The sequence below is a fragment of the Grammomys surdaster genome, unplaced genomic scaffold (assembly GCF_004785775.1).
Source record: "Grammomys surdaster isolate TR1022 unplaced genomic scaffold, NIH_TR_1.0 62, whole genome shotgun sequence".
NCBI lineage: Eukaryota > Metazoa > Chordata > Mammalia > Rodentia > Muridae > Grammomys > Grammomys surdaster.
Genome location: NW_021604564.1, coordinates 4,725,302 through 4,752,324, shown reverse-complemented (window position 1 = coordinate 4,752,324; position 27,023 = coordinate 4,725,302). Strand labels below are relative to the sequence as shown.

The window sequence follows — 27,023 nt, the reverse complement described above, 5'->3', positions numbered from 1 at the left end:
TTTAATCCCAGCACTTGGGAGGCAGAGACAGGCGGATTTCTGAGTTCGAGGCCAGCCTGGTCTACAGAGTGAGTTCCAGGACAGCCAGGGCTACACAGAGAAACCCTGTCTCGAAAAAAAAAAAAAAAAGAGTGATGGATGCCTTTTTTTCAGCATGGCCTCTGAGGCTTGTCTTACAATTCCAGAAATATTTTGGAAAATAAAACATACCTAAAGCAACTCCACGATGACTACTATCGATAAAACAAGTATGCCTTTACTTTGATAACTAGAAAGCAGCATTAACAAATCTTTATGATGAACTGGATAAACTTCTCTGAACAGAAGTTCCTTACAAGAAAAAAAAAAAAAAGACAACACTTCTTCCAATGTCAAGTCACTTCGGCCAACCCAATAAAAACCTTCACATCCCTATCTTTGCTAGAAAGCGGCACTGACAAGAAATGGACGAAAGCCAGAGATGCCCAACAGCGTACCTACGTTCTTAGTAAAAACTACAAGAAAACGTCTGAACATTTTGGGTAAAGACTCACAGACGCCGATGAAGAGTTACAGGTTATTTTATTAGACTTGGAAAACTTGCTTGGACTATTTGGTTTGAATTTCAGACCACAGAAGCCCTTCCTGCTGCGGGAATCCTGGGAATTGTAGTCGCTGACCTCGATGGATGCAAATTTGTTTAGTGTTCTGTGGACGGCGAGCCCTTGGGTTCAATTCAGTGTTCTGGGTTCTCATAGGTCCGATCTAGTTCACCAATGAGCTACTAGGTTTGAAAATATTCCTTCTCTGATTGGGTGTTCTTCCTCACGTTGCTTCATTTTCAGCCAATGGGATGATAAAGCCAGCAGAGGTGACAGGGTCACCGCGGAGCCTGCAGGTCCTCCGCCACCAGCGACTTAGCCCTGTGGTTCTTTGAGTCAGCCCGCGGCTCGGGGCCTCCGCCGCCCGTCGTCCGCCGTGGTGATTGCGGCTCTGATGCTTCGGCAGGCTCCGGACGCCCGGAGCTCTGGAGGGTACGTAGCCGGGGCCGAGGTGGGGCTGAGGGGCCGCTGTCGCGAGGGCCCGCCGCTGTGCCCGCCTCCCGCCGGCGTCCCGCGGGCTGCCTCTGCAGGCTCCGGACGCTTGATCTTCTCTCCGCCTCCTACTTTGACCAGTCAGCCCGCCCTACGAGTAGCGGGTGTCCATGTCTCGGCGTTCTTTCTGTTAATCCCGAATAGATGCGAGTCTCTGCGCGCAGGCCTTCATGCAAGAGAAGCTCCACAGGTGTGGAGCATTTGTGCAGTTAGCGGCTCCTTTCGTGATACTGTCTCACCAGCGTTTGCAGTAGAAGTTTCCCACTGGGTTCTGTTCTGTGCTTGCATGGTACTTGCCAGACATTTTACTGCCTTGCATTCTTATTTTCTTTCACCCTGATACCCACTTAAGACTGTTATCTGAAGAAACCGAGGCTTGGAGACGGTAACTCAATTCCAAAAGAGTTACAGTTAGTTAATCGCAAGGAGACGCCAGATCGAGTCTCCGTGTTTGATGGTGGTGGTTGCTTTTTAACCCCACTTAATCCTTAAGGATTTAGGATAAGTGTGTACCCGCTGCAGCTCTTAGCACATGAGAGCTAAATACTAATTTTAATTAAGTGGTGATTCTTAGCTAAAAGAAAAGGAATACCTTTCCTACAACTGTCCAAACACAAATGTCTCGCGTGTCTCTAACTCCGTGCTTCAAAGACTTCCTGCCTGACAACGGCATAGTCCTTACCTGGAAGCTAGTTGGACATCTCAGATTCCCAGACCTTGTTGCACCCACTGAGCTTGAACTTGCTTTTTAAGAAGGTCCCTTAGGTGATCGTAGTGCGCCTTAAAGTTTGAGGAGGGCGATGTTTGTCCACATAGAACCAAGGAAGAGAAAATAAGTCTGGATCGTGATGGTGTATGCCTTTAATCCCCACTTTGGGAGGTATTGGCAGGCAGATCCCTCTTAGTTTCAGGCTCATCACAGCTACATAGGTCAGCCAGAGCTACGTAAGGAGAAAAAAAAGAGTAAAGGCATACATTCTATGCACTGTGAACTCTAGTCAGATACAGAAAAACAAGAACAAAGCTTGTTTTCAGTTTTGTCATTTGCAAGATGTTTTCCTTTTCAGAAAATGAATGTGTCTCTTGAGAGTTTTAACTTAGCAGTCCCAAATTTTAAAGTAGGCACCAATATTAACTGTTTCAAAATTGTCTTGTAATCATGTAATTGACATCAGATATGGGCTTTAGAAGTAACAGCAAATTAAGACAAAGGGAATACTAATTTACTGCTGATGGTTAGTCAGATTAATAAAAGAATCTGTGTTCTTTATTTACACTTCGTTTGCCATACGTAAGCCCCCACCTCCAGTTTCTCCCAGTTAGTGTTTTTGGAAGGAAGGGGTAGAGTTGCTGCTGCTTCCATTTTTTCCAGTTTATTCATTTGGTTATTTGATGATAAAGCTGAAACAGACTGTCAGATTCACATATCCTAGTTTTCAATAATTAAAGAGTGTTTCAGAGAGTTTTAGTTTTTAGTGCTTTAATAATTAAAAAATATTTTCTATGATTGTTTTGACTGCATATATGTCTGTGCACATGCCTGATGCCAGGAGGGCATTGGATCCCCTGGAACTGGAGTTAGAGTTGTAAGCTGGTTTCTGGGTGCTGGGAATTGAAGCTTGGTCTTCTGGAAGGTCAGCCAGTGTTCCTAACTGCCAAACCATCTCTCTAGCCCCGCTTCCAGTGCTGTATGCAGAGGCTTTCATTTATATACCAGTGTAAAGTTTCAGGCTTTTGTTTGCACCCGAAATTATTTGATGTGCATAGGTCTTTCCTTCAGAAACACCTCCTGATGTGGATCGGCCCAAGGAAATTATATTGATAGACACTGTCCAGGTCCATGTTTCTTGACATTAGTGCTTTTGATGGAAAATACAACTAACAAACAAACAAACAGACGAACAAGCGTATTTTTTTTTGTGCTAATGTGATATTCATTACAGAAAGGAAAGGGGTTTTTATTTGTTTTAACCTTCATTGTGGTTCATTAGCTGCTTTAAATGTGCTTAGGTCAGCATTTCGGGTTATTTAAAATTATTGTCCGTCTTTGTGCTGTGTGTGTGTGTGTGTGTGTGTGTGTGTGTGTGTATGAATGCCTGTGGAGGTTTGAGGTCAACTTTGAGTATATTCCTCCATCTCTTACTCATCCTTACTTTTTGAGGCAGGGTCTTTGCAGAACCTGTAGGACCTAAGCTGGCTGACTGTGACTTCCAAGGCTCTACCTGCCTCTGTAGCCGCAGCACTGGAATTTCCCGATGTGTGCCACTGTGCTTGGTGCCACTGGTGCCTGGGATTCAAATGCAGGTCCTTGTGCTTGCTCAGTCAGTACTACCCTCTCAGTCATCTCCACAATGGTCAGTATATGCATGTATGCACATAGGGTGCATGTCTCTGGACATATCTGGAGGCCAGGGGTCTACCTCAGGTGTCTTCCTCATGCTCCCTCCACGTTACTTTTTGAGATGGAGTCTGTCAGTGAGCCTCCAGGAATCCACCTGGCTCTTCCTCTCCAGCTAGGAATACATATCCCACTGCATCTAGCCTTTACATTGGTGTTGGAAATGCAAACTCAGTTTTTATTGCACAGTAGGTACTTTATCAACAGAACTATCTTTCCAGCCCTAAAATTATTATTTTTAATGTAATACAAAGTAATTATTTTTTACTTTAGCATGCAAAGTAATGGATTTCACGGTGGCATCTTCATACATATATGTCATTGTGTGTTCCTCTCATTAATTCCTTTCCTCCATTTATTTTGATGTCTGCTAAATTTGGAATAGAGAAAGTGTGGAGTGAATCCTGCAGTAATCACATGTAACTATTTTTCCAGCCTATGAAGGAAAATACTTCTCTTAAACAATTTAAGTTGATAGTTAACACAAAACTACAAACACTATTCAAGTGCATACATTGGGCTTCAAGTCCTATTTTAAAAAAAGATTAAGTCGGGCAGTGGTGGCGCACGCCTTTAATCCCAGCACTTGGGAGGCAGAGGCAGGTGATCTCTGAGTTTGAGGCCAGCCTGGTCTACAGAGTGAGTTCCAGGACAGCCAGGGCTACACAGAGAAACCCTGTCTTGAAAAACCAAAAAAAAAAAAAAAAAAAAAAAGATTAATTTTTAATGATATGTATGTGTATATGTGCTGCTGGAGGCCAGAAAAGGGTATCAGATACCCTGGAGACAGTTACAGATGGTTGTGAGCAACAAACATGGACGTAAGCTGAACTTGGGTCCTCTGAAAGAGCAGTTTGTGCTGCTAACCACTTAGCCATCTCTTCATCTCCAAGTTCTGCCTTTTGTGTCAGGCAGTGGTAAACCTGTCCTCCTGTTATTCCAGAAGCAGATAAAGTATGCCGTCCATCCTTGTCCCAGCAACCTGCCTTGTGCCCCTCCTCATCTTTTTCTTTTACTGTATGCATATATGGCACTAGGGAATAAAGTTAGGGCCTTCATCCCCAGGCTAGTTTCTATCTTAACTCCAGCGTAAGTCTCTTATGAAATCATCTGTTTTGACAGGCATGGCCATGTGCTCATGTCATCTCAGTACCCAGGGAGCTTTAGCAGGAGGGTCCTACATGTTTGAGGCTAGCTTGGGCTGTACAGTGAGACCTTGTCTCTAAAATAAACACTGATCATGTGAACTCAGCAATCTGCTAAAACATTGATTATTTAAAAAGATGCAGGACACATAGTTTAAAAGGGGGTGTCTGTAACCTGATGCCATCAAGATATTAAAATAAAATGAACTTTTGACATTGAGTAGTAGCCTTGCTTTGAAGGCTATTTTACATGAAACCTGTAATTTGGAGGGCAAATCCGAGCACTCTTTCCTGCTTTTCTTCTCTCGTTTAAAAGTTGTAGTTGCTGTGGCATTTGACCACAGCTCTTCTTGTTTTGGTTGTTGAGTTTCTGGCATAGCCTGATATTCCTGACTCTTTTCTAGGTAGACCCTGCTTTGAGTCCTTATTAGTAGGGTTTACGCATTGGAAGTTTTAAGATATTTTGACTGCAGGCCATTCTAAAGGAACAGGAAGATCATATATAACATATATAAAGTCTTCTTTGAGTTCTTTGAATTTATTTGCAGATTAAAAATATTAATGTATTTTAGCTGAGTGGAGATGGTACACACCTTTAATTCCAGCACTAAGGAGGTGAAGGCAGGCAGATCTCTTGAGTTAAAAGCCAGCCTGGTATACAGAGCAAGTTCTAGTACTGCCAGGGTTGCATAGAGAAACCCTGTCTCAAAAAACAAACTAATCAAACTAAATATCAGTGTATTTTATATTTATTTAAATCTATTTTTTAATTCTCAATATGGTATGTGTTAAAGACCGTTACTGGTTTAAAAATTGCTAAGTATTCTAACTCTACTGTTTTTTTATCATGTAAGTGAAAACTACCTTTTATTGAACATGTACTATGTGATAGGCATAGACTGAGCTCTCTGTAGGGTCATTTTTTATGCTGTTTTGTAGCTTGTGTATCAGCTTCATTTTACAGATGTGGACATTGATACAGCCTCTAAGGGATTTCCCTGAAATTCTGGCTACCTTAAAAAGATCTTATTTATATACATGTGTTTGTATGTCTGTGTTGGTGTATGCCACCTGTGCATGGGTGCCTTTGTAAGTTAGAAGAGGCATTGGATGGCCTGGAGCCGAGGTTACATGCTGTTGTGAGCCCGCTGAGGTAGGTGCTGGGAATTCAGGTCCTCTTGAAGAGCAGGACGCACTCTTAACTGTGGTGCCGTCTCTCCAGTTGCTTAAAACAGTTTCTAAGTGACCAAACATAGGTCTGGCATGACTGTGAGACTCCCTGCATTAGATGCCTAAGGAACTTGGGAGATGTATCTTGCAGTACTGAGGATGGAGCCCAGGTCAGTGTTCTAGAGTATTTCTTTGAGTCAGGGTTGTGCTATGCTGACTGAGTTTTCTCTCTCAGCCTCTGGAGTCCTGAGATCACAGGCGTAGCTCCTGCTTAGGAAATAATTATTCTTTCTCTTTCCTCCAGGAGGACACTGTTCTGCTCTTTGTCTCTGTATATCTCTGTATACTTTGAGTCTAGTGCTACTTTGTTATCTTTGCCCATATCCTGTCTCAGTCTCCAAGGTAGTTTGCATTACTGATGGGCCACAGTGCCTGATAAGGGCCTTCTTTGGTGCTCTCCTTTTCCTTAGGAGATTTTATCTTTTGTAGATCCAGTTTGCTGTGCATCTTTTCCCACCCCCTCCCCAGAGATGAGTAAGAGAAGCCCAAGCTGTCAGCTCACTGCTTTTCTTTGAGGCATTACTTTTAGACCTAGAAATACAGGAGGGAAAAGTCCTGGCAGTGTTACAGTTTGAAAAGGAGAGCAAAGGTTACAAGCTTGTATGTAAAGACCATGTTTATTGGAACCTTAGTGTTAAAATATGTATTGCTAAAATGGGATTTATTGGAATATTGAGGATGGCATATGTTCTTTCACATATATAAATAACTTGATTTTTTTCCCTCAGCTTATGTTCATTTTATTTTTCACAAGCTTTAGAATTGCCAGTCCTTATTTTTGTGTGTGTGATTTCGATTCATCTGCTTATTTCTAAAGATATTATAATGTTGTTACTTAAAGGTACCATAGCTAGGCATGGTTGGTGCTTGCTTGTAATCCAAGCTTTTGAGAAGGAGAGGCAGGAGGATGAGGAACACATGGACAGACAGTGTCGGCAACATAGTAGATCTGAGGTCAGTCTGGACTGTGTGAGACCTGTCTCAGTAAGTAAATAAACAAAGGAAATCCTAGTCTACCTTGGCAGACGAGAACTAATTATGTCAACCTGACTTCTACTCTTTTTTACAGAATTTAAGAAGCTTTTATTCATGTGCTTGTCCTAGAAGATGAATTCATCCTCTTCTACTATGAATGAAGAGCCTGATGCTCTGTCAGTAGTTAACCAGCTACGGGATTTAGCAGCAGATCCATTAAATAGAAGAGCCATCGTCCAGGATCAGGGATGTCTGCCTGGCCTTATTTTATTTATGGACCATCCAAACCCCCCTGTCGTTCACTCAGCTTTGCTTGTAAGTTGCTTTTAATACTTTGTTTTGTTTTTTTAAATTAATGCAAGTAAGAATTTTCAAAGATCTTTGATAACATGGTAAAAGACTAAGATATTAGATCTACAGTCTGTATTCTGGCATGTAAACATGGAAACCATGGCATGTATGTAGTTTTTTAACACAAATAGCAACATGCTGATTTTGTTCTTTTATATAAATGGTATCCATAACACATCCATAAAATGACTGGCCCTTGGTATTTTCAGTTAACATGATCTATTGTTTGTTTGGTTTCTTTTTGACATGGGAGGTATTGGCTGTGTTGGTTGGGGTGTTCTTCTAGCTCTTGGGCACAAGTCGTCTTTTGACTGCAGGCAGGCATGCATCATGACACCCAGCTTGTTACTATTTTCATCCCCCACATCCCCTGTGTGTGTAGAAAGTGTAGTGTGTTTAGCGGGGCTCAGCCCCAGGACTATGTATGTTTGGTAAACCTTCTAATGTTCCCTAGGCCATCAATAAAGAGATTTCTTGAGTTCAGAAAGTTACTTTTTAGTACAAGAGGTTAAAAATCAGGGTGTCATGGATGTTAAGCACATGCTGTATTGAACTCACCCAAAATGTATATATTTTAAATTTCATAATAGTGTTCTTTGTTGGGGAGGAGAATGAGACAAGATCTTACTTTGTACCCCCAGCTCACCTAGAACTTACTATGTAGTCCCAGACTAGACTTAGGCTTGCAGTAGTCACCGTGGCCCAGCCTCCCAAGTACTGGTGTTGCAGATGTACCCCACCTCACCTGGTTCCTAGCAGCTTTTTCAGATGTAACTCTTATGCCATCAGAGAGTTCATGTGTTTAAAGAATACTTAATCTTAAGTGGCTTTATTCATAGAGTGGTACAGCCATCATTGTAGTCAATTTATAACGTTTTTATTTTGTGATATTGTTTGAGACATAGTCTATCTGAAACTTGAGATCCTGTTGGTTCAGCCTCTCATGTGTTGGGATGATAATGCCCTCTAGGAGGGCATTACCACATCTTACTTTAGAAGTTTTATCACCCAGAGAGAAAACTGTACTGGTCACACCTCAGTGCCATCCCCGTTGTGTAGGCAACATCAATCTATGAATTTGCTACTCTGAAAAAATGCTTATAGAGTTTTTATGTAGATACAGTCATATAATATGTGACTTGGTGGCATCTCTTTTATTTATATTGTATTGGAACATATATCTCTACTCAACAAGTTTCAGTGCTTTGTTCCTTTTATGTCTTGAGAACATTCCATTGTGTAGACATACACTGTTTTGTTTATCCATTCACTAGTTGATAGACATGACACTTTCTTTAATATAAGATAAGGAGGACAGATAAGGAAAGAGAAAATATGCAGATAAAAGCTAACAATTCAAAAGGAATTATGGGAAACATGGAGGCCAGGGAAACATGTTAAAGAGCAACAACCATCAGACAGATCCAGGATGGAAGAATTTCTGAGTGACATAAAATGTGGTATCTTCAATTGTAATTAATACAAGAAGGAAAGACAGCTAGGAGGAGAGTGCAGTGATGATAGTTGTTTCCTATCTGCCTTTGCCTGGGGTTGCTTGTGCTACCAGCCCCTCCTAGCTTCCCTTTTGTACTAGCTGCCTGTGGTTCTGGGAGGTGACCCTGATACCAGCCCACTCCTGAGAACCTTGAATCCACTCCGAGAATAAAACACACACACACACACACACACACACACACACACACACACACACAGAGTTAATTCCTTTACAATTGCCTTCTTGGCACAGTTGCTGGGCACAGATATCTCCCGCCTGGAAAAGCGTGCCCTTACCAATTTAGTATCTCCATCTCTCCACCTGCCCGGAACTTAGTGGCTAGTCCCACCTGGCCTCTGCTAGACATCCTTGCCCACCTGCCTGTAGCGGAGGCCTTACATGATTGATGTGTTCTTCTTTCTTCAAAGCATGGCAGAAGAGCTTCCTCCCATTCCTTGTGTCTTCTTTTCCTCCTGGAACAGTCCTGCCTGTACCATCTGCCCAGTAGTTTGCTCCCAGCCTTCTTTACTGACAAATCAAGAACCAACTGGGGAAAAGGATTTTAACCTCAGAGCCTCCCCTTACAGATAGTTACCTTTTATTATTTAATTAATTATATTTTATTATTATTATACAAATTTATTTAAATAATTTATATCATTATTTAAATAATGTGTATCAGTCAAATGTTATTCGTGGACCTGACTTATATCCTGGTTTAAATGAGTTCATCATAAGCAAGTTTTGAGTGGCTGGAAGGGAATGGGCAGCATATGGTAAATAACATTAAAGAGTCATGAGGGCTAGTTAGATGACTCAGCCGTTAAGAGCTCAGACTACTCTTACAGAGGACCGTAGTTTGTAGTACGAAGGTATACTTAAGCAAAATGTATGTAAGATATGTAAGATAAAACAATTTAAAAAAATGTAAAAGTTTTTACGGCCAATAAGATAGCTCAGTGGCTGATAAAAGTGCTTGTGACCAAGCCTGATGACCTGAATTGATGTCTGGAACCCACATGGTGGAAGGAGAGAGCAAACTTCTACAAGTTGTCTCTTGACTTCCAGGCATTATGTTCTGGTGCAGGGACATGCATACAAAATGAATAATGAAAAAGTCAAACTAAAAAATTTAATGTTTTCATGTGTGGTGTTAATGTTCTCATGTGTAGTGGGACAAACCTTTAATCCTGGCACCTAAAAAGGCAGAGGTTACTCTTGAGTTTGAGACCAGCGTGGTCTACATAGTGGGTTCTAGGCCAGTTAGAGATACATAGTGAGACTCTTTGTCAAAGCAAAACCAAACGCTCTGCTGTTGTGGCAATTAATTAGATTATAATTAGACAATAAAAATGTGTTGAGGCTTGAAGAAAAGGTTGTTACTTTTTTAAAAAGTCATTTGTGTAGGATTTTCTTAAGATAATTAAAAACTGATGTCTTCCTGGGCATGATCTCACACACCTTTATTTAATCCCAGCACGTGGGAGGCAGGGGCAGGTTAGTTCCAAGCTGGCCAGGTATATACAGTGAGAACATCTCAAGACCCAAAACAACAACAAAAAGCCAAATTTCTTAGAAATGTAGTGAAATATTTCAATCAGTTATAATGAGAGAGAGAGAGAGAGAGAGAGAGAGAGAGAGAGAGAGAGAGAGAGGAAACCAGATTGTCAAGTGACTGATGTTAAATGATGGTCCATGGGGTCCACCACACATTTTCTTTACTCTGCTTGCTCCATATTTCTATAAGAGATGGGTCTGTGTTGGTGATCTTTGCACATAAAAGGTGGAGGCAGGAGAGACAGGAATTCAAGGCCAGCCTGGGTTACATGAGATAAGTTGTTTTGATCAAATAACAGGCACAAAATAAGGGAAGAAAGGTTTTGACATGTTTTTTTTTTTGTTTTGTTTTTTTGTTTTGTTTTTCAAGACAGGATTTCTCTGTGTAGCCTGGGCTGTCCTGGAACTCACTCTGTAGACCAGGCTGGCCTCGAACTCAGAAATCTGCCGCCTGCCTCTGCCTCCCAAGTGCTGGGGTTAAAGGCGTGCGCCACCACCGCCCGGCTTGACATGTTTTTTTTCCAGAAGGATTTAGTTCATGAGGAAGGCATGGCAAGATCAGCTCAGTCCATGAGTTCATGGAGGCGACAACATGTGGTAGACTCCTGAAATCACAATAAATGTGAAGCAACTGAACAGAGGCTAGGAGTGGGTCTACTCTCCCCCACAGTTAATTTAGCCAGTTTCCTACAAGAATACAGTCTTCAAAATAGTGCTACAAGCTGGATCAACTCTTTTTTGTTTGTTTTATTTTGTATTGTTTTGGAAATAGAATCTCCTACTATATGAAACCTGCCCTGTCTCACCTTTCTTAGTTTGGGATTAGAGGTATGGCACCTTCACAGCTGGCTGGAGTAGGTAATTTTTAGAGGAGAATTTCCTAAGTATAGAAATTAGGATAGGCTGTTTACTGGGGGAGTTGGGGGAGGGAGGGTCAAATTGCTCATCGATATTGAGAACTGCTTAGTGCAGTAGTATTGGATTAATATGATCCTATGGCTGGATTATTAAACTACTTTTCTTCCCACTTCAGGCCTGCTATAGGCTCTGATGGCCTAATAGCTGGATTTATCCAGGGTTGGTACTTGGCCAGGTAAGTTGGGCAGAATGGCTGTAAGGTACTTAGAGTAGGATCATGGCAGGAGTGGCTAACTGGTGAGATTATAGGCTGGCCTGAGCAGAAAGGGAGCTGGAAGAGAAGGCTGGACCAGTGAAACCTAGAGGCCACCGAGGGCTGAGTTCTAAACAGGATGACAAGCACGTGTGCACCTTAATAGTTGTCCTTACATAGCATAATGTCAGAACTTTATTTTAGTTCAGTGGTCACCTCCCAGTTTTATAATATGCATTTTCAACTTACTTGTTCACGTTTAACATGATCATATGTTTTATTTATATATGATGTGAGAGACACAACGGTGTGTTACATCTTAATGTACCATATGAAGATAATTTGTCTTAGCCTTAGGCATTGATATTAAATAGGAAAACTAGTTCATGGCTTCCTGTCACCATTAGCACCTGTGGTGTCTTGTGTTCCTTTTTCTCCCATTGTTGTGTTATTTTCATCATATATCATACTTCTCTGTGTTTCTACTGTATGTATACATGTATACATAGATGCTGGGATTACAGGTGTGTGTTACCATTCCCAGTTTCAAATAGTATGCCTCTTGAAAGTTTGGAGGATTGCGGGGGAAAGGAGGAATAGGAATTGGAGTGCTGCTGCCCTGTCGTCCAAGCTGGTCTCCAACTTTGGTTTTGTTCTGAGACACGGTCTCATTTATCCCTGGCTAGCCTGGACCTTACCCTTGTAGACCAGGCTGGTCTTGAACTCATAAAGATCTGCCTTCTCCAGCCTTTAAAGTGCTGGGATTAAAGGCATGTACCACCGTGTCTGGTCTTGCCTTCAACTATTAACCCCCCTTGTTCATTTTTCCCAGAGCTAAGAGTTGAAGGTATGTGCCACCTCATTCAATTTCAGCTGTCATTTATATTTATTCTTACCTTTCCCATTTCTAGTGTTCTTCATTCCTAAACATAGACTGGGATTTATACGAACATCTGTTTTACTCTCCTGCTTGAGGAACTTTTTTTTTTTTTTTTAACATTTGCAGTAAAGGTTTGTTATTGTTTTCTTATATTTAAAAAATTATTGCTGCTGTTTGTCTCTCGGCTTATGGCTTTTGTTGGTTTTTGTTTGTTTTGTTTTTTTTCAGATAAGGTCTCACTCTTATAGTCCAGGCTGGCTTAGAACTTACTATGTAAATCATGCTTGCCTGGAACTCATGGCAATCTGTCTCAGTCCTACCATGCTGGGGATACAGGAGTGAGTACCAGATCAGGCTGCCAACTTATGTGATTTCTAATAAGAAAAGTGGTGTACTTGTTTTGAGCATTTTTTATGCTTCATGCTTCTGTACATGTGTGTTTGTATGAAGATCAGAAAACAACTTGCAGGAGTTGATTCTCTCCTTCTACCACGTGAATCTCACTGATAACCCTCAGTGGCAGCAGCTTGTCAGGCTTTGTGGCCAGTGAATTTACATACTCCCATCTCAAGGGCCAAGTCAAGCTTCTTTGTTCCTGTCTATAGTTTGTTTCTTTTGATATAATGGCTTTTGTGTTCTCTCTCTCCTTTGTGTGTGTGAGACAGAGACAGACAGAGAGTCACAGAGAAACAGAGAGACAGAGGGCTCATTTGTGGAGGTCAGAAGACAGCTTTCAAGTGTGGGTTTTCTTCTCCCTTATATTCTGGAGATTGACTTCAGGCTCTCAGGTTTCCATGGCAAGCCCTATTACTCACTGATAATGAGTAAATTCCATCCTGATAATGGTTTTTGTGACTTTATCTGTGATATTACTGATTTTCAGGAAATGATTGGTAAGTGTATTACAGATTTTGATGTATTTTCTTTTTATTGTTTTACTTGGGATTCGTTGAATTTCTAGGGTCTATGTGTTCAAATCTCTATGTTTTTCTGCATGTTGAAATTGTCATCCATTTTTTGAAGGTTTTTATTTTTAATTTTTAGCAAAAGTCTTTCTCCTTCGCAGTGTCTAGGTTCACATATGTTAGCATATGCTGCCCTGTAGGCACCAATACTTTATGCCCATTTATTTCATCTCTTTTCTTCCTTTCTGCACTTTATTTTGGCTGGTCTGTTGCTACATTTTAAAGTGCACTGCTCTTTATTCTGTAATCTCTAAACTGTTTCTATAAACTGCTTGTTCTGTATGAGTTGTTTGCCATTTTACTGGCCTCCATGTCTCTGCCTGGTGTTTATTTTTCATTCTCATCCTCAGACATGGAGTGGAGTACAGATAGCTCTTTGGATGTCTAATTCATAATCTCTACTTTGCCTTTTAATTACTTTTTGCCTCCCTATTCTGGATGTAGTTATATTTACCTGCATTTTTTTTCTAACCTGATGATTTTCTAATTATGCCAGGCATTTAAATCTTTTAATGAGTTGGGTTTTTGAAATTGTTTTAAATATTCCTATAAATTCTGTTGAATTTTGTTCACTGTTGGTTTTAGGATAACTTAGGGCCAGTTTGATTTTTGAGATTGCTATGGGATTTGTTAGACTGTATGCAATTTGTGATACTTCCACTGCCAAAAAATACAGGTGAAATACATCCAAGCATTCACCCCAATGTCTTATGTGTGGGGAGGTCTTTGTTCTTCTGGCAGATGTCTTCCCAAACTATCTGCACCTCATCCTGAGCTCAGGGTTGGTTGGTTTTACTTTCTGCTGGAATTATTCCCTCACTGTGTGGCTTTCTATGCTTCAAATATACAGATTAGTACTCCAACGGGACTCTCTTCCCCTCTTAGATCTCTGGAATTCTTGCTGTGGGAGCTGCAGTGTATCACAGTACATCCTTTTATCCCAACATCTTTACTTTCAATTGTTCATTCGTCTGGTTTGAGGCTTCTGGCTTCTGTTACACTGTCAACACTGGAACCTAACTGGAACTCCTCTTGGATATTGAGTTGTTGCCCTCAAATATGGAGCTCCTGCACCTTTGGATCTCTGCCTTCACGTACTCAAGCAGTTCATAGACAAGTAGATGTGGATGGAGTAAGGCATGGATGGAGTAAGGCTCAGTTGGTCAGCCTAGCAGCTCTTCCCCATGCACCCCACTCTACCAGATGAGCCATGCAGCACTGTCCTGGCCAGCTCACCCAAGGATCAAGGCCAGCTCCCTTCAGGGCCAGCTCACTTGATCCCCTGCTAACAGGATCAGCTCTATTACACTCCCAGGGAGAGGTGCAGGGTCTCTTCTACTGTTCTCAAGACCTCGCAGTGAGGAGGAGGGCGTGTCAGGCTGTAGAAGGACATCTTGGGTTGGCATGAGTTTTTTCCCACAAGGGCGAGGGGCCAGCTCTCCTGTTCTTACACTCTCAGGGCAGGCTCACCTGTGTGCCCCAGCTACCAGGGCCAGCTCTACTGTGCTGCTACCCAGGTGAGGTGTGGGGCCAGCTCTCCCGAGTGCCGCAGCCAGTGAGGGACCGGGCTGGTTCTGCTCAGCCCTTGGATGTCAGCATGGTCCTGGGGAGCAGCCCAGCCCAGGAACAACCACATGCCCTTTAGTGATAGCATGGGCCACAGGCATCAATGTAGACCTTTGCTGCTGCAGGGCCAGACCCAGATATAACCCTCAGTGGCAGCAGGGACCATGACCTCACCACAGCCTCAGGTGACAGTACAGGCTACTCACTCCCTTCATTCTGTTCCTCACCACCCTTGTGTCTCCAGTTCCATCTCTCTCTGTAGTGCTCAAAGCATTCTACTTCTCTTTCCCTCATCTCTCCACCACAGACTTGGACATCATAGTGGCATCCCAGCAGGTGGTCCATGTAGCATTTTTTACTTTAAAGTCAAAGGCCCAATGGGAATATGAATGCTAAGTAGGCTGAGATAGCTATGAATGATGGTGATAAAGTCTGGGGATGATAACAATATTTAGGTGTAACGGGAAACATCCAAACAACCTCAGAGAAGCAGCATGTGAGGGAAACAGTGACAAAAACGTGCTCGTTGTGAGAGCAAAAGGACCTGAAGAAGTTAGCCTAACTCAGAATTCGGCCATTAGTTCATCTTGTAATTTTCTTTTTATTTATCTTGATGTTTTGAGATAGGGTTTCCTGTAGCCCAGGGTATCCTGAGACTTACTATGTAGTCAAGGCTAGCCTTTGACTCACAGCAAACTCTCCTACCTCAGCCTCTTTCATGGTGAGATTATAGGCACTGCCACTTGGCCTGTTTTTTTGTTGTTGTTTTGTTTGTTTGCTACTTAAAATACATTTGAAAGGTGTAATATAATAAAAACAGGACTCAGTTCATTTTATCAGGTTCACTGCAATGCTTTGTCCCCAGCAGTTTATTTTAAGTACTGAGCAAAAGCGTCTAGGGCAGTGATGGCTGTCGGAGCTGCTTTTTGAGATTAATAAGTGGAGTATAAACCCTTGTGGCCTCATCGAGATGAAGTGATAAAGTGAGGCTTCCTAGTGGTGACCTTGCAGATAAGGGCAGAACGTTCATTTCATACAGCACATTTCAGTTTTCATGTCATAGTTAAAGGACAATTAAAAATGAGTTGATGCTGAAAGTAAAAACACATATTTTTCTTCTTGCTCTTGCAGTAAGTTATAGGTGACACTAATTTTGAGCAGTTTGGACGTGTAAATTGACTCTTGTTTTGCTTGCAGGCGCTCCGATACTTGGCTGAATGTCGTGCAAACAGAGAAAAGATGAAGGGAGAACTGGGGATGATGCTGAGCTTGCAGAACGTCATCCAGAAGTAAGTCCAGCAGGCGGACAGGAATTCAGTAGCATCCTCTGAGGTCCTGGTAAAATGCTCTGTGCAAACTGAACCAAGACTCAGATTTTATTTTCTTCTTTAAGCTTCAAGTATTATTTAGAAAATTTAACTCTAACAGAAGACAGACTTCTGTAGGTTTTATATCCAAAAATTTTTTGCTAATGAATATTAGTTTTCTGTGTAGCGCTAGCTGTCCTGGAACTAGCTCTGTAGACCAGGCTGGCCTTGAATTCAGACATCTTGTCTGCCTCTGCCTCCTGAGAGGTAGGATTAAAAGTATGTGCCACCTGGCCTACCTGTTTTTGTTTTTCTTGATAAATGTGGGTATTTACAATCCTTATAAGTATTTATTTATTTATTTAAGATATTGACATGGTATCCATCCTGTCATTTTTGGGATATTAATAAATATTTCAAAATTAATTTGCTTCTCCTAAGTTTTAGAGTTAATACTAGAATATTTGCAGGTGATGTGACAGAAACAAGGAAACAGAGGTTTTTTTTTTTTTCAGATTTGAAGACAGCTGAGTATCCATGGCTTTTAGTATCTCTCCCTTCTCATTGTACTTTCTAGTTCATTAATTGCTGTTTGTGAGTTTATACATTATGGATTTAAAATTCACATATTTTCTATTGGCTAAAAAAGGACATCAAGAAATCACAGGCCATTGTCTAAAAATTAATATACGTGATATATGTGTGTGTGTGTGTATTATTTTGAACTGCTAATCTTCATGTCTTTACTTCCAGAGTGTTAGTATTGTATGTGTGCCACTATATCTAGATTCTATGGTGCACGAGAAGAAATTCAGAGATTCATTCATGCTAGTCAAGCACACTTATCAACTGAGCCCCTTGTCTCTGTGTGTGTGTGTGTGTTTGTTTGTGTGTGTGTGTACAAGAAAATTCTATACTGAATGAAGCTTTATAATAAAGTACACGAGTTGACTTGGTAGCGGAACATCCAGACAGCTAATCATAGTAGGGGATCTGCAGCAGGATAGTGTGGTGCACTGTCTGTATTATTACATCATCCTGGCTTTACTCAAAAGGCCCTTCATCAGGGTCATGGAAATTGAAAGTTGCTTTTGGTGAAGTTATCATGAGTCTGATTGAAAGCTCATGGAAACTTAGAGCCATTTAACTTGATAAATATAATTGTATATATCTGTATATTTTAAATTAGTAGCGTGTATATTCCTTAAACAGGCATAGTTATTGAAGTTCAAAGTAAGTGGTACAAAACAGATGTGGAAACTTAGATTTAGAACTAGTGTTGAAGCCAGGTGGTGGTAGCAGACACCTTTACTCTAAGTACTCCAGAGGCAGAGAGCCAGGTGTGATTACAGTTCATACCAGAAATCTCAGGATGCAAGAGGCTGAATCAGAAGGATTGTCAGGAGTTAGAAGTCAGCTTAGGCTATAGAGAGTGCTTCTGAAAACAAGAGCTGGCCCAGTGGTTCAGAGCACCTGACTGCTCTTTCTGAGGACCCAGGCTTGCTTCCCCCACCCATGTGATCGCTCACAACTATCCAAGATGCCAGTTCTAGGGGATCTGACACCCTCTTTGGCTTCTGTAGGCACTGCATGCATGTAGTGCACAGGCATACACACAGGCAAAACACCCATACACATATAAATAAAACATTTAAAAACATTTAAAAACCAAAATGTTGAAAAAATATAGTTTATATTTGAACTTTAAAAATTTAAAGTAAGTTTAGGTTACATACATTTAACCTGTAAAGGTAATTGGTTAACCCTTGTTGGCTCAAGGATATGGTAAAAAGAGTATGTATATGGAAAAGATAAATAAATTGGTAGAGTGACTGACCACTGTGAGTTTACTAAGAGAAACTGAAGATACTATCTTGGTAGATCATCAAGGAAGAAGATCTGAGATAAAGTTAGAAATGTTGTACATTAATGTCTTAGTCATAAAGAAGGGTAGAATTGGGTTGGGCATACTCCAGATTCCAGTACACATTCAACAAGAAAGGAAGCAGATGGGCCCAGTTTCTGGTTACAGTGTAGACCTGACAGCCATCTCAGTGGGCAGCTGCAAACAAAAATGTCTTTTAGAGCAGTCCTACACTGAGCAGAAATGACAGATCTTACCAGGGGCTGGTTGGCAAGAACATCCCCTGCCCTTGGATTTGTGATGGTTCTAAAGCTGCTATTCTTGCTATTATGACTGTAGAAGAAGGAGTCCTTTATTTATTTATCTAATTTTATATCTATCCATTCATCCATCTATCCATCCATCCATCTTACATGGGTATGTGGTTGGTTGTAGAAGTCAGAGGACAGCTTGAGTAAGGACCTTTAACTGCTGAATCACCTCACTGGCCTGAGAGGCCGTGTGTGTGTGTGTGTGTGTGTGTGTGTGTGTGTGTGTCTGACTGTGTTTGTACCTATGTTTGTTCAAACCATTTTTTTTTAGAGGATAGAAGGTGAATTAGGCCCAGAGGCATACATTTAGTATGTCTGCATGGCTTCTGAAATTAACTTTTTTTTTCTTTTGTTTGAATAAAGTATATATTTTTAGAACAGTATGGTGATTCCTTGCTCCACTACTAGTAAAATATTTATTACCCATTCTAATTTGGTCCCACAGCCTTTTTAATAGTAGAGATAATAAAGACATTGCAATTCATTTGGCTTCTGTAGATCTCAGTATTTGTGTTCCCTTTCAAGCTTCTCATGTGTGTTTTTTGGTGGGTTTTTTTTGTTGTTGTTGTTGGTTTTTCTGTTTTGTTTTTTGCTTTTTTGCTTTTTTGCTGCCCTTCAAGCTTGGGAAAAGTTACCTCTGTTCACTAAAACAAGCATTCGAAGCATTTGTATTTGAATGGTGTGTTAATAGAGGTAGTCTAGTTAGGCTAGTTAGTCTGCCTGCTTAGTGTTAGAATTACTGGCAGACTATTACAGGCGGACTGTCCTGCTACCTCGAATTTCCTTGGGTGCTGGGGATCCAAACTCCATTTCTCACTCTTGCATGGCTCATAATTTCCCTACTGAGCTCTCTTCCTGGCCCTGCTAATATTTTTTGAAATGGCATTGTTAATATGCTTGTCAGCAGTTTCCATCTCTCTGGATCTTTTTCAAACATTGAAAAGTACCTGTACTGCAGCTCTCTGCCTCTACAGTTCAACTTTAAAAATAGCTTAAACTACCCAAACCAATAAAAGAAAAATGATTTGAACAAAAATCATGGTAGTAGTGGTTCAAAGAAATTTGGTAACTTGTTCTTGTTACTTGGCTTCCTAGTTAATGATTTCAATTAAATGTAGTTTTATGCCATGCTAGGATAGATTATGAATCTCAGTCATGTTTTTAATGAAACTAGGAGATTGTTATAGTTAGCCAGGCCTGCAGGCTTATTTTTATAAGTGTCTAGTTAGGGATTCTATTGCTGTAAAGAGACACCATGACCACAGCAGCTCTTAAAAAGGAAAGCATTTCATTGGTACTGGCTTCCAGTTCAGAGATTTAGTCCATTGATCACTGTGGGAAGCATGGCAGTACATAGAAAGACATGGTGCTGGAGAGGTAGCTGAGAGTTCTAAATCAGGATCAGCAGACAGCAGGAAGAGAGAGTGACACTGGGCCTGGCCTGAGCACTCTATACCTCAAAACCCACCCACCAGTAACATAACTTTCTCCTACAAGGAAGGCCACACCTCCTAATTGTACCACTCCCCATGAGTCTCTGGGGGTTATTTTCATTCAAACCACCACCAGAATGAGGTAGAGGAAGTTAGCCTGGACTGTGTAAAAGGTTGAAGGGAGATCTTACAGGCTAAATGCTTTCCCTACATTATTGATGATTCTTAATTCTTTCCTTTTCATTCTTTGAATCAGAGTCTTGTATTATAGACTGATCTCAAACTTGTGTAGCCAAGGAAGACCTTAAACTTCCTGTCTCTTCCTCCTGCATATGGTTATTTTAGAAGGATGTCACTGTACTCTGTTTATGTGATACTGCTAGAAACTGGACATAGAATATTTATACATGTTAGCCCGGTACTCTGCTGTCTGAACTACACCATCAATTACCGTTATTGGTTATTCTAAGACTCACTGGTGTTTTTTTGTAACTGAACAAGGTATCAGGATGAAGGAAACAAAACTCATCAAAATTGAGAAGTAAAGTTAAAAAACCAGTAGAAGTGACTTTATATTTATGCATTATTTTTTTCAAGGACTACAACTCCAGGGGAAACAAAACTTCTGGCCTCAGAAATCTATGACATTCTTCAATCCTCCAACATGGCTGATGGTGATACTTTTAATGAAATGAACTCACGTAGAAGGAAAGCTCAGTTTTTTCTGGGAACTACGAACAAACGTGCCAAAACAGTGGTTTTGCACATAGATGGTCTGGATGATCCGGTAAGACTTACAGATGTACTTCCTGAGACAGCTGTGAGACATTGTGTCACCAAGTACCATCTGGCAGTCATGTGCTAACATTTGCTAAGAAAAAGTTGCAGTATTAATATTTTATACTTAAGACAAAAAGATCATCATCTTATGATAAAGATATTGGCTAATCAGCATACATAACGGTTTTAAATATGTAATAAAACACCTGAACTGACTGCAAGACTTGTAAATAGGTCTAATTACAACTGTGCATGATTTACGTAGATGAGCTATAACTTACTAACATCAGAAAGGAGTTAGGACAGTGCCGTTAGGTCCTGTAGGTACTAAGAGACTCTCTGGTTAGCATAACTTTGTATGCATTCCATAGAGTGGTATGCAGTGCTACTTTGCTTTGTTTCTACATCTTGGCTCTTCGAAACCTGGAAAGAGCCTATGTGTTATAATTCTTTTTTCTTTTTTAAGAAGAGTGGCAGCATCCTCTTGGGTATATATACCTAGTGGCATTGCTCAGACATATGGTAATTGTAAGCTTAATTTTTTTTTTTTGATGAACTATCAGATTGTTTACAGTGGCTGTACAATATTATATTTCAACCAGCATTGTATGAGGGCCTAGTGTCTCCACATCTTGTAGTAGTTTGGAGGTTTAATGGTTTTGATCTATAGTCTCATGATAACTAATGGTGTGGAACAATATTTTAGACATGTATTGGTCATAGCTTTAGCGGTTAAATTGGAGTTTATTTTTGTATGTCTTTTAGTTCAGATTTATATTTTAGGGAAATCTTCATTTCCTCTTTGTTCTTTGACCAGTTTTAAATGGTCTTTTATTGCTCAGCATTGAATGTGTATACTCTTAAACACTGAACCATCTCTCCAACCCCCCTTTTTGTACATTTTATTGAAATCATCAGTGAGATCATTTGGCCCTGGGCTTTGCTATGTTGGACAGTTCTTTTGACCATTAATTAAATTTCTTTATGTGCTTTATTAGATCTATTTATCTTCCTCCTCTCCCTTTTATTATTAAGCTTTGGTTGTTTATGTCTTTGTAATAATGTTTATATTTTGTTGATGTTGTATAATATTGGCAAACAGTTCTTCACAGTGTTTATACAGGTTGAATGCCCTTAAACTAAAAATTCAAGTTTTGAAATGCTTCAAGAGCCAAACCTTATTTTTTAAATATCAGTATGATGCTCAAAAAGGTTTGGAGTTTGGAGAATAAAATTTTATTTCAGATTAATAAGTTTTCTCTGCCCATGAAATAAGCCAATTCAGGCCAAATTACAGATATTAAAGCAGCTCTTGGCATGTTCACTGAAAATGGGGCAAGGAAAATCACTATGAAGACAGGGAGACAAAGGGGCAGGCAGAGAGAGAGAGAAAGCAAAGAGAAGAGGTACACAGGGCGGAAGAGAGAGAGATTGAAAGATCAATTTGGGGTGACAGGAGGCCCTTTTTGTGCACAGCACACACTTGGTCCAAGGTGATAATGTAAGCAGTTGCTAGGTCCCTGAGAACAGGCCGGTGGACTAGCCTATGTACTGACAGGGTAAGTGTTAGGGGTCCCTGGTTTGAAGCCCAACATCAATTTTTAAACTTTTATGTGTATGAATGTTTTGCCTGCAAATGTGTATATGTACTAGAGGCTGGCACTGGATCCCTGAAACTAGGGTTTATGAATGTTGTGCGCTACCGTGTAGATGCTGGGGTCTTCTGCAAGAAAACAGTTTCTTTAAACTGCTAAATCGTTTTTCCAGCTTAAGAGTTAATGATTTTCAAATTTGAGATGTTCAACTAGTGAGGTTTACACAAAGTGTAAAATTTAGAAAACACTCTCAGATCCAAACCACTTTGATACTAAGACCAGACAAAGGATACTTAACCTTTAATAACTTTTTATTTCTATAAAGTTGGGAGTAACATTTCTTTCCTTCTTTATTCCTGAGTGCAGTGATTGGCTTTTTCTTGGAAGTTAAAAGTTTATCAGTTTCATTGACCTTTTCAAAGACCTAAATGTTCTACTACATTATAAATTTTTTTGAGGGGTGGTGCACATGTGAAAGTGAACAGAAGCTGCTTCTTCCCTGTCCTAGGATCAAGCTAAGATTGTCAGACATGGTAGCAGGCGCTCTTGCTCATCCTGCCATCATTGGTTCTGTGGGTTTGGGTTTTTTGGTTTGTTTTTTGATTTGTTTGTTTTGCTTGATTGAAGACCTGGTCTCACTTTGTTTCCCAGATTGACTTCGAACTCAGGCAGTTCTAGCTCAGCCTCAGGAACGCTGTGTTCCCTAATTATAGAAATATGCTTGGACTGAGACCATTTTTTTTAAAGGACACCAAGGTTTTATTGAGAAATAGAGTAACAGTTGTTAGCAGCAGGGAGTAAGTAGTCCCCCAGTGTTGCTTCTCAATCTGACCTGCAGAAAGGAGCGACACCACGCGGAGTTCTTCTCAAAGCAGTTTATTCAGTAACATTAACAATGTCCAAAACAAGCCCCCTGAGGCCTCTCCTTGTCTGCCCTTAAATCCCTGTGCCTGCACCACTCAGATCCTGCCACGCAGGTGCTCTCAATTGGTCCAAGGTGTTGCTCGTTAGATGGCCTGATAATGCATAGCAGCGAGTCTGCGCAGTATAGCCTGCGGACGTGGTTCTTCAGGGGTGTGTAAGGAAGTCAGGTGCTAGTCATAAGACTTGGCAACCGTCCGAGATGCCATTTTGGAATGGTCACCACACCCGCTCCTCACAATTCCCCCTTTTATTTAATTTTTGGCAGAGAGAATGCCTGTCTTAAGTTGTCCCTTGTGACAATGTTCCTTACCTGTTAAACAGCTTTGGTTTGGTCCCTGTCTTAGGTTGGTAACACATCCAGGGAATCTTACCTGTCACTGACTACTTCTCTAGCATGCCAAGCCACACTTGAGGAGATTGCCCCATCTCCACAGCTGCAAATGCTTGTACAAGCAAGGCCTAATTCTTAGATTGCCAAGTCTCATGTTACACATACACCAAAACACCAGGCAGCTGATGAGGAGCAGGCACAGAGCCACCCTCCCCCAATTCCAGCCCATTCCTTCAGATGAGACATTGCTTGAAGTATCCAGCTGGTTAATCCAGAAGCTAGGGAGGCATCTACTCGGGTTGAATTGATGTGGATGATGGAGTGTCGTAAGTCTCTCTGCAACTTATCCAAATCTCCGGACCAATTCCCTACAAGATACTGAGAAAATTCTTTGGAAAGATTACTGGCACGGCTTGCATTCTGAAATGGTATAGAGGTGACACATAACCCTGTATACTTCCACTGACAACCCACTTGAGCTAATTCCATAAGCACATCTACTTGTTCCTGAACTAAATCAACTCTTTGATTAAGCAAAAGAATGCCCACTTTCAACTTACTATTAATACTACCCTGGATGTCCAATGCCTCCGCAACTCCTGCAGACAAATTATTTAAAGTGGCTGCGGTCTGGACTGTTGTCGTCAAGGCAACTGTAGCTGCTGTAGCAGCAGTAGCAGACACAGCAATGGCTGTAATGACTGCTGCAGTAATGCCAAAATCTCTCTTCAGTCTAAATAAAGTCATGGTGGAGGAGGCTTCCACAGGCCACGGGACATATCTAGGCATGTGGGCAACCATTGCAAAATGATAAACAGAAGGGTTCCAACACATATATAAAAACAACTATTATTACTGCACTTTAAAAGGCTACTATTATAATTACCATTAAACACTATAAAAACAAAAGGAGGCCACACACAAACCGGTGTAGGCCCAAAGGAAACATTATGCCTTGGACATATTAGTCACTAATTAAAAACATAATGTCCGTGGTAAATGTAAATCCAAGGAATCTGGTACTGGGGCAATCTCTCCATCCCACGGCAAATAGGGTAACTGCAAGGAAACATCACTAGAAAAAACCTAGGAAAAACTTGTGCAGAATGCATCAACGGTAAAGGTTTAAGAAAAAACAGACAAAATACCCTACCTCAAAAAATTAAATAAAAAGGGGGAATTGCCTCTTCAAATGCCCAGGCTGACCACACTTAAAACAGTTTCCATTCCTTAAGCTACTTCTGTCTCCTGTCATTTACATAACTGTAGCAGCCAAACCAGCATGAAAGAGAGGTCCCCCTAACTCCCTACAGATCTTCAACCATACCTCCAGCCCCTTGTTCTTATATGGGTTGATGGGCTGCCTACACTCCTTGGTACATTGCTCAAAAATCAACTGTTTCAGTAAAGGCATGGCTGTGTCAGGGTCCCCAAAAATTCTTCCCCCAGCTTCTACCATTCTAGCCACAGAGTCACCAAATGGTTCCGCTGGCCCTTGGATAATCTTAGTTAGGTTTCCTTGCACTTCTCCTCTATTTGGTAGAAATTTCCAAGCTCTAGTTCCCATCATGTTCATTTGTTCATAAACTTGCAGAGGATAACCAGTCTGTTGATTGGCAAACCTGCCTTGCCCCAGCAACATATCCTGACTCCCATGCTGGCTGGCCATTAGCAGCATTTATGGCTGCCTCCTCTGCTGAGAATTCAATAAAATAGGCCTTCCAATCTAAATACTGTCTGGGATATAGGCGTGCTCTAGCTATATTCTGCCAATCACTGGGGGTCATACAATATCTGTGAAGGGTTTCCAGCTGTGTTATTACATAAGCAGCATTAACGCCGTAGGCTTGAACCCCTTCGGCCAGCCTTTGGATAACCTTCCAGTCAAGGGGCTCATGATAGTGATTCCCTTGGGCATCCTGAAATACTGGAAAACACTGAGCTTGTAACTCCCTCCAGACCTCTGGGCACAGGCTCCGTCCCGAAGCTGTACTTGGAGCATACGGAGGCGGCCGTGGTGGCTCTGGCGCCGTAGGTTGGCTCCACTTCTAGTTTCGCTTTTTCTAAATCCTGCGCCAGCTCTTCAAGCTCCTCTTCGGAAATTTCCTCCTCATCTGAGCTTTCTCCACTTTCCGACTTTTGAGACCGCTCCTCTCTCAGCTGCTCTAGTGCCTCACAGCCCCATTCCAGCTCCGCTGCACATCTCCCCTCCTTTTCTTTTATACAATACCTCACCAATTTCCACACAGTTAAAACTCCCGTGGGTAACACTCCCTGCTCCTCAGCAATCTTAAGTCTTTTCCAAGCTTCTCCCAGCTGGATATAGTTAGGTGTCCTGAAACTGAAAACCATGGCACCACATCATCCACGGCTTGTAAAATTTTTCTACAGTAACCCTTTTTAATCCTATTCCTTTTACTTTCAATAATCTCCAAAGAGCTTGGCTTACAGAGGCGGAAGATGATGAATTCCCCATTGTGCTTGGGATAACTTGTCCCACTACCAGGAACCTTATCCTCTCTAAACTGAGAACTTGCCCTTGTCCGTCTTACCTGGGAACTTACCAGCTAGCTGCCCTGACTGCGATGAGTTCTGAACATCCCCGTATGGGCCACCACTTGTCGACACCACGCGGAGTTGTCCAAAACAAGCCCCCGAGGCCTCTCCCTGTCTGCCCTTAAGTCCCTGTGCCTGCACCACTCAAATCCTGCCACGCAGGCGCTCTCAATTGGTCCAAGGTGTTGCTCATTAGATGGCCTGATAATGCGTAGCAGTGAGTCTGCGCAGTATAGCCTGCGGACGTGGCTCTTCAGGGGTGTGTAAGGAAGTCAGGTGCTAGTCATAAGACTTGGCAACCATCCCAGGTACCATCTGTTAGTCATAAGACTTGTAAGGAAGTCAGGTGCTAGTCATAAGACTTGGCAACCGTCCCAGGCGCCATCTTGAAATGGTCACCACACCCGCTCCTCACACCCCAGATGTGCCAAGAACCACCTTTTGATAAAGATTTTCTAATTTAAGATGTTTTCATGCTCTCAATCTGTTATTCCTTCTAGCTGCTTCAAAGCAACTATTCATGTTCTTTCTCTCTTCCCCTTTCTCCCATCCCCTTTCTTCCTTCCCCCTCCACTTATCCACTTCCTCCCATCCCTTTCCTCCTCCAGTCCCTCCCGCCCCCTTCCTCCTCTAGCTTTTCCCTCCTCCTTCTCCCTCCAATCCTCCCCTCCCCCTTCCTCCTTCACTTTCTTGCCTGACTTTTACCTCTCCTTCCCCTCTCCCCTCCCAACAGGTTCTCAGGTCTTCCAGTTATATCCTTTATTATTGTAACTTGAGCATTCAACTTTCCAACTTTATTTTCATATGCTCCAAAGCCTTCTTTTTATTTTCGTCTAAATTTGGTTTCATGTTTGATGGTCTTCATGATGACATTCCTCTAGTGCACTTTAAGATAGCCACACACCATCTTGTGTTCGGAATTCTGCTGTCATTTGTCTTGTCTTCCCCTCTCCTCTTCTTCCCCCGCTGCCTGCTTCTCAGTTGTTCACTGTTGTTCCCTTTCTTATGCCAAGGCAGAAGGGAAGTCTTTCACAGCTAGCTTTAGGGCACACAGCTTCTTGAATGATAGGGTTGTGCTCTGTGTTCTGAGTTTGAAGCACTCTGACTACCAGGAACCCAGTCTTTCCTTTTTCTCCTTTCTCCTTTCTCCTTTCTCCTTTCTCCTTTCTCCTTTCT

At 41.5% G+C, this 27,023-nt stretch overlaps 1 protein-coding gene across 2 annotated transcripts in view; it reads left to right on the top strand.

Moving 5' to 3' along the window:
- The first annotated feature begins 882 nt into the window (after window positions 1-882).
- Armc1 (armadillo repeat containing 1) overlaps window positions 883-27,023 on the top strand; it is a 34,166-nt gene continuing 8,025 nt past the window's right edge. For both annotated transcript variants that reach the window (XM_028763326.1, XM_028763320.1), the window contains exons 1-4: window positions 883-1,013; window positions 6,916-7,136; window positions 15,944-16,035; window positions 20,259-20,448. In XM_028763326.1, coding sequence (XP_028619159.1) covers window positions 6,954-7,136; window positions 15,944-16,035; window positions 20,259-20,448 — 465 coding nt within the window. In that variant the 5' untranslated portion in view covers window positions 883-1,013; window positions 6,916-6,953. The remainder of the gene's footprint in view (window positions 1,014-6,915; window positions 7,137-15,943; window positions 16,036-20,258; window positions 20,449-27,023) is intronic.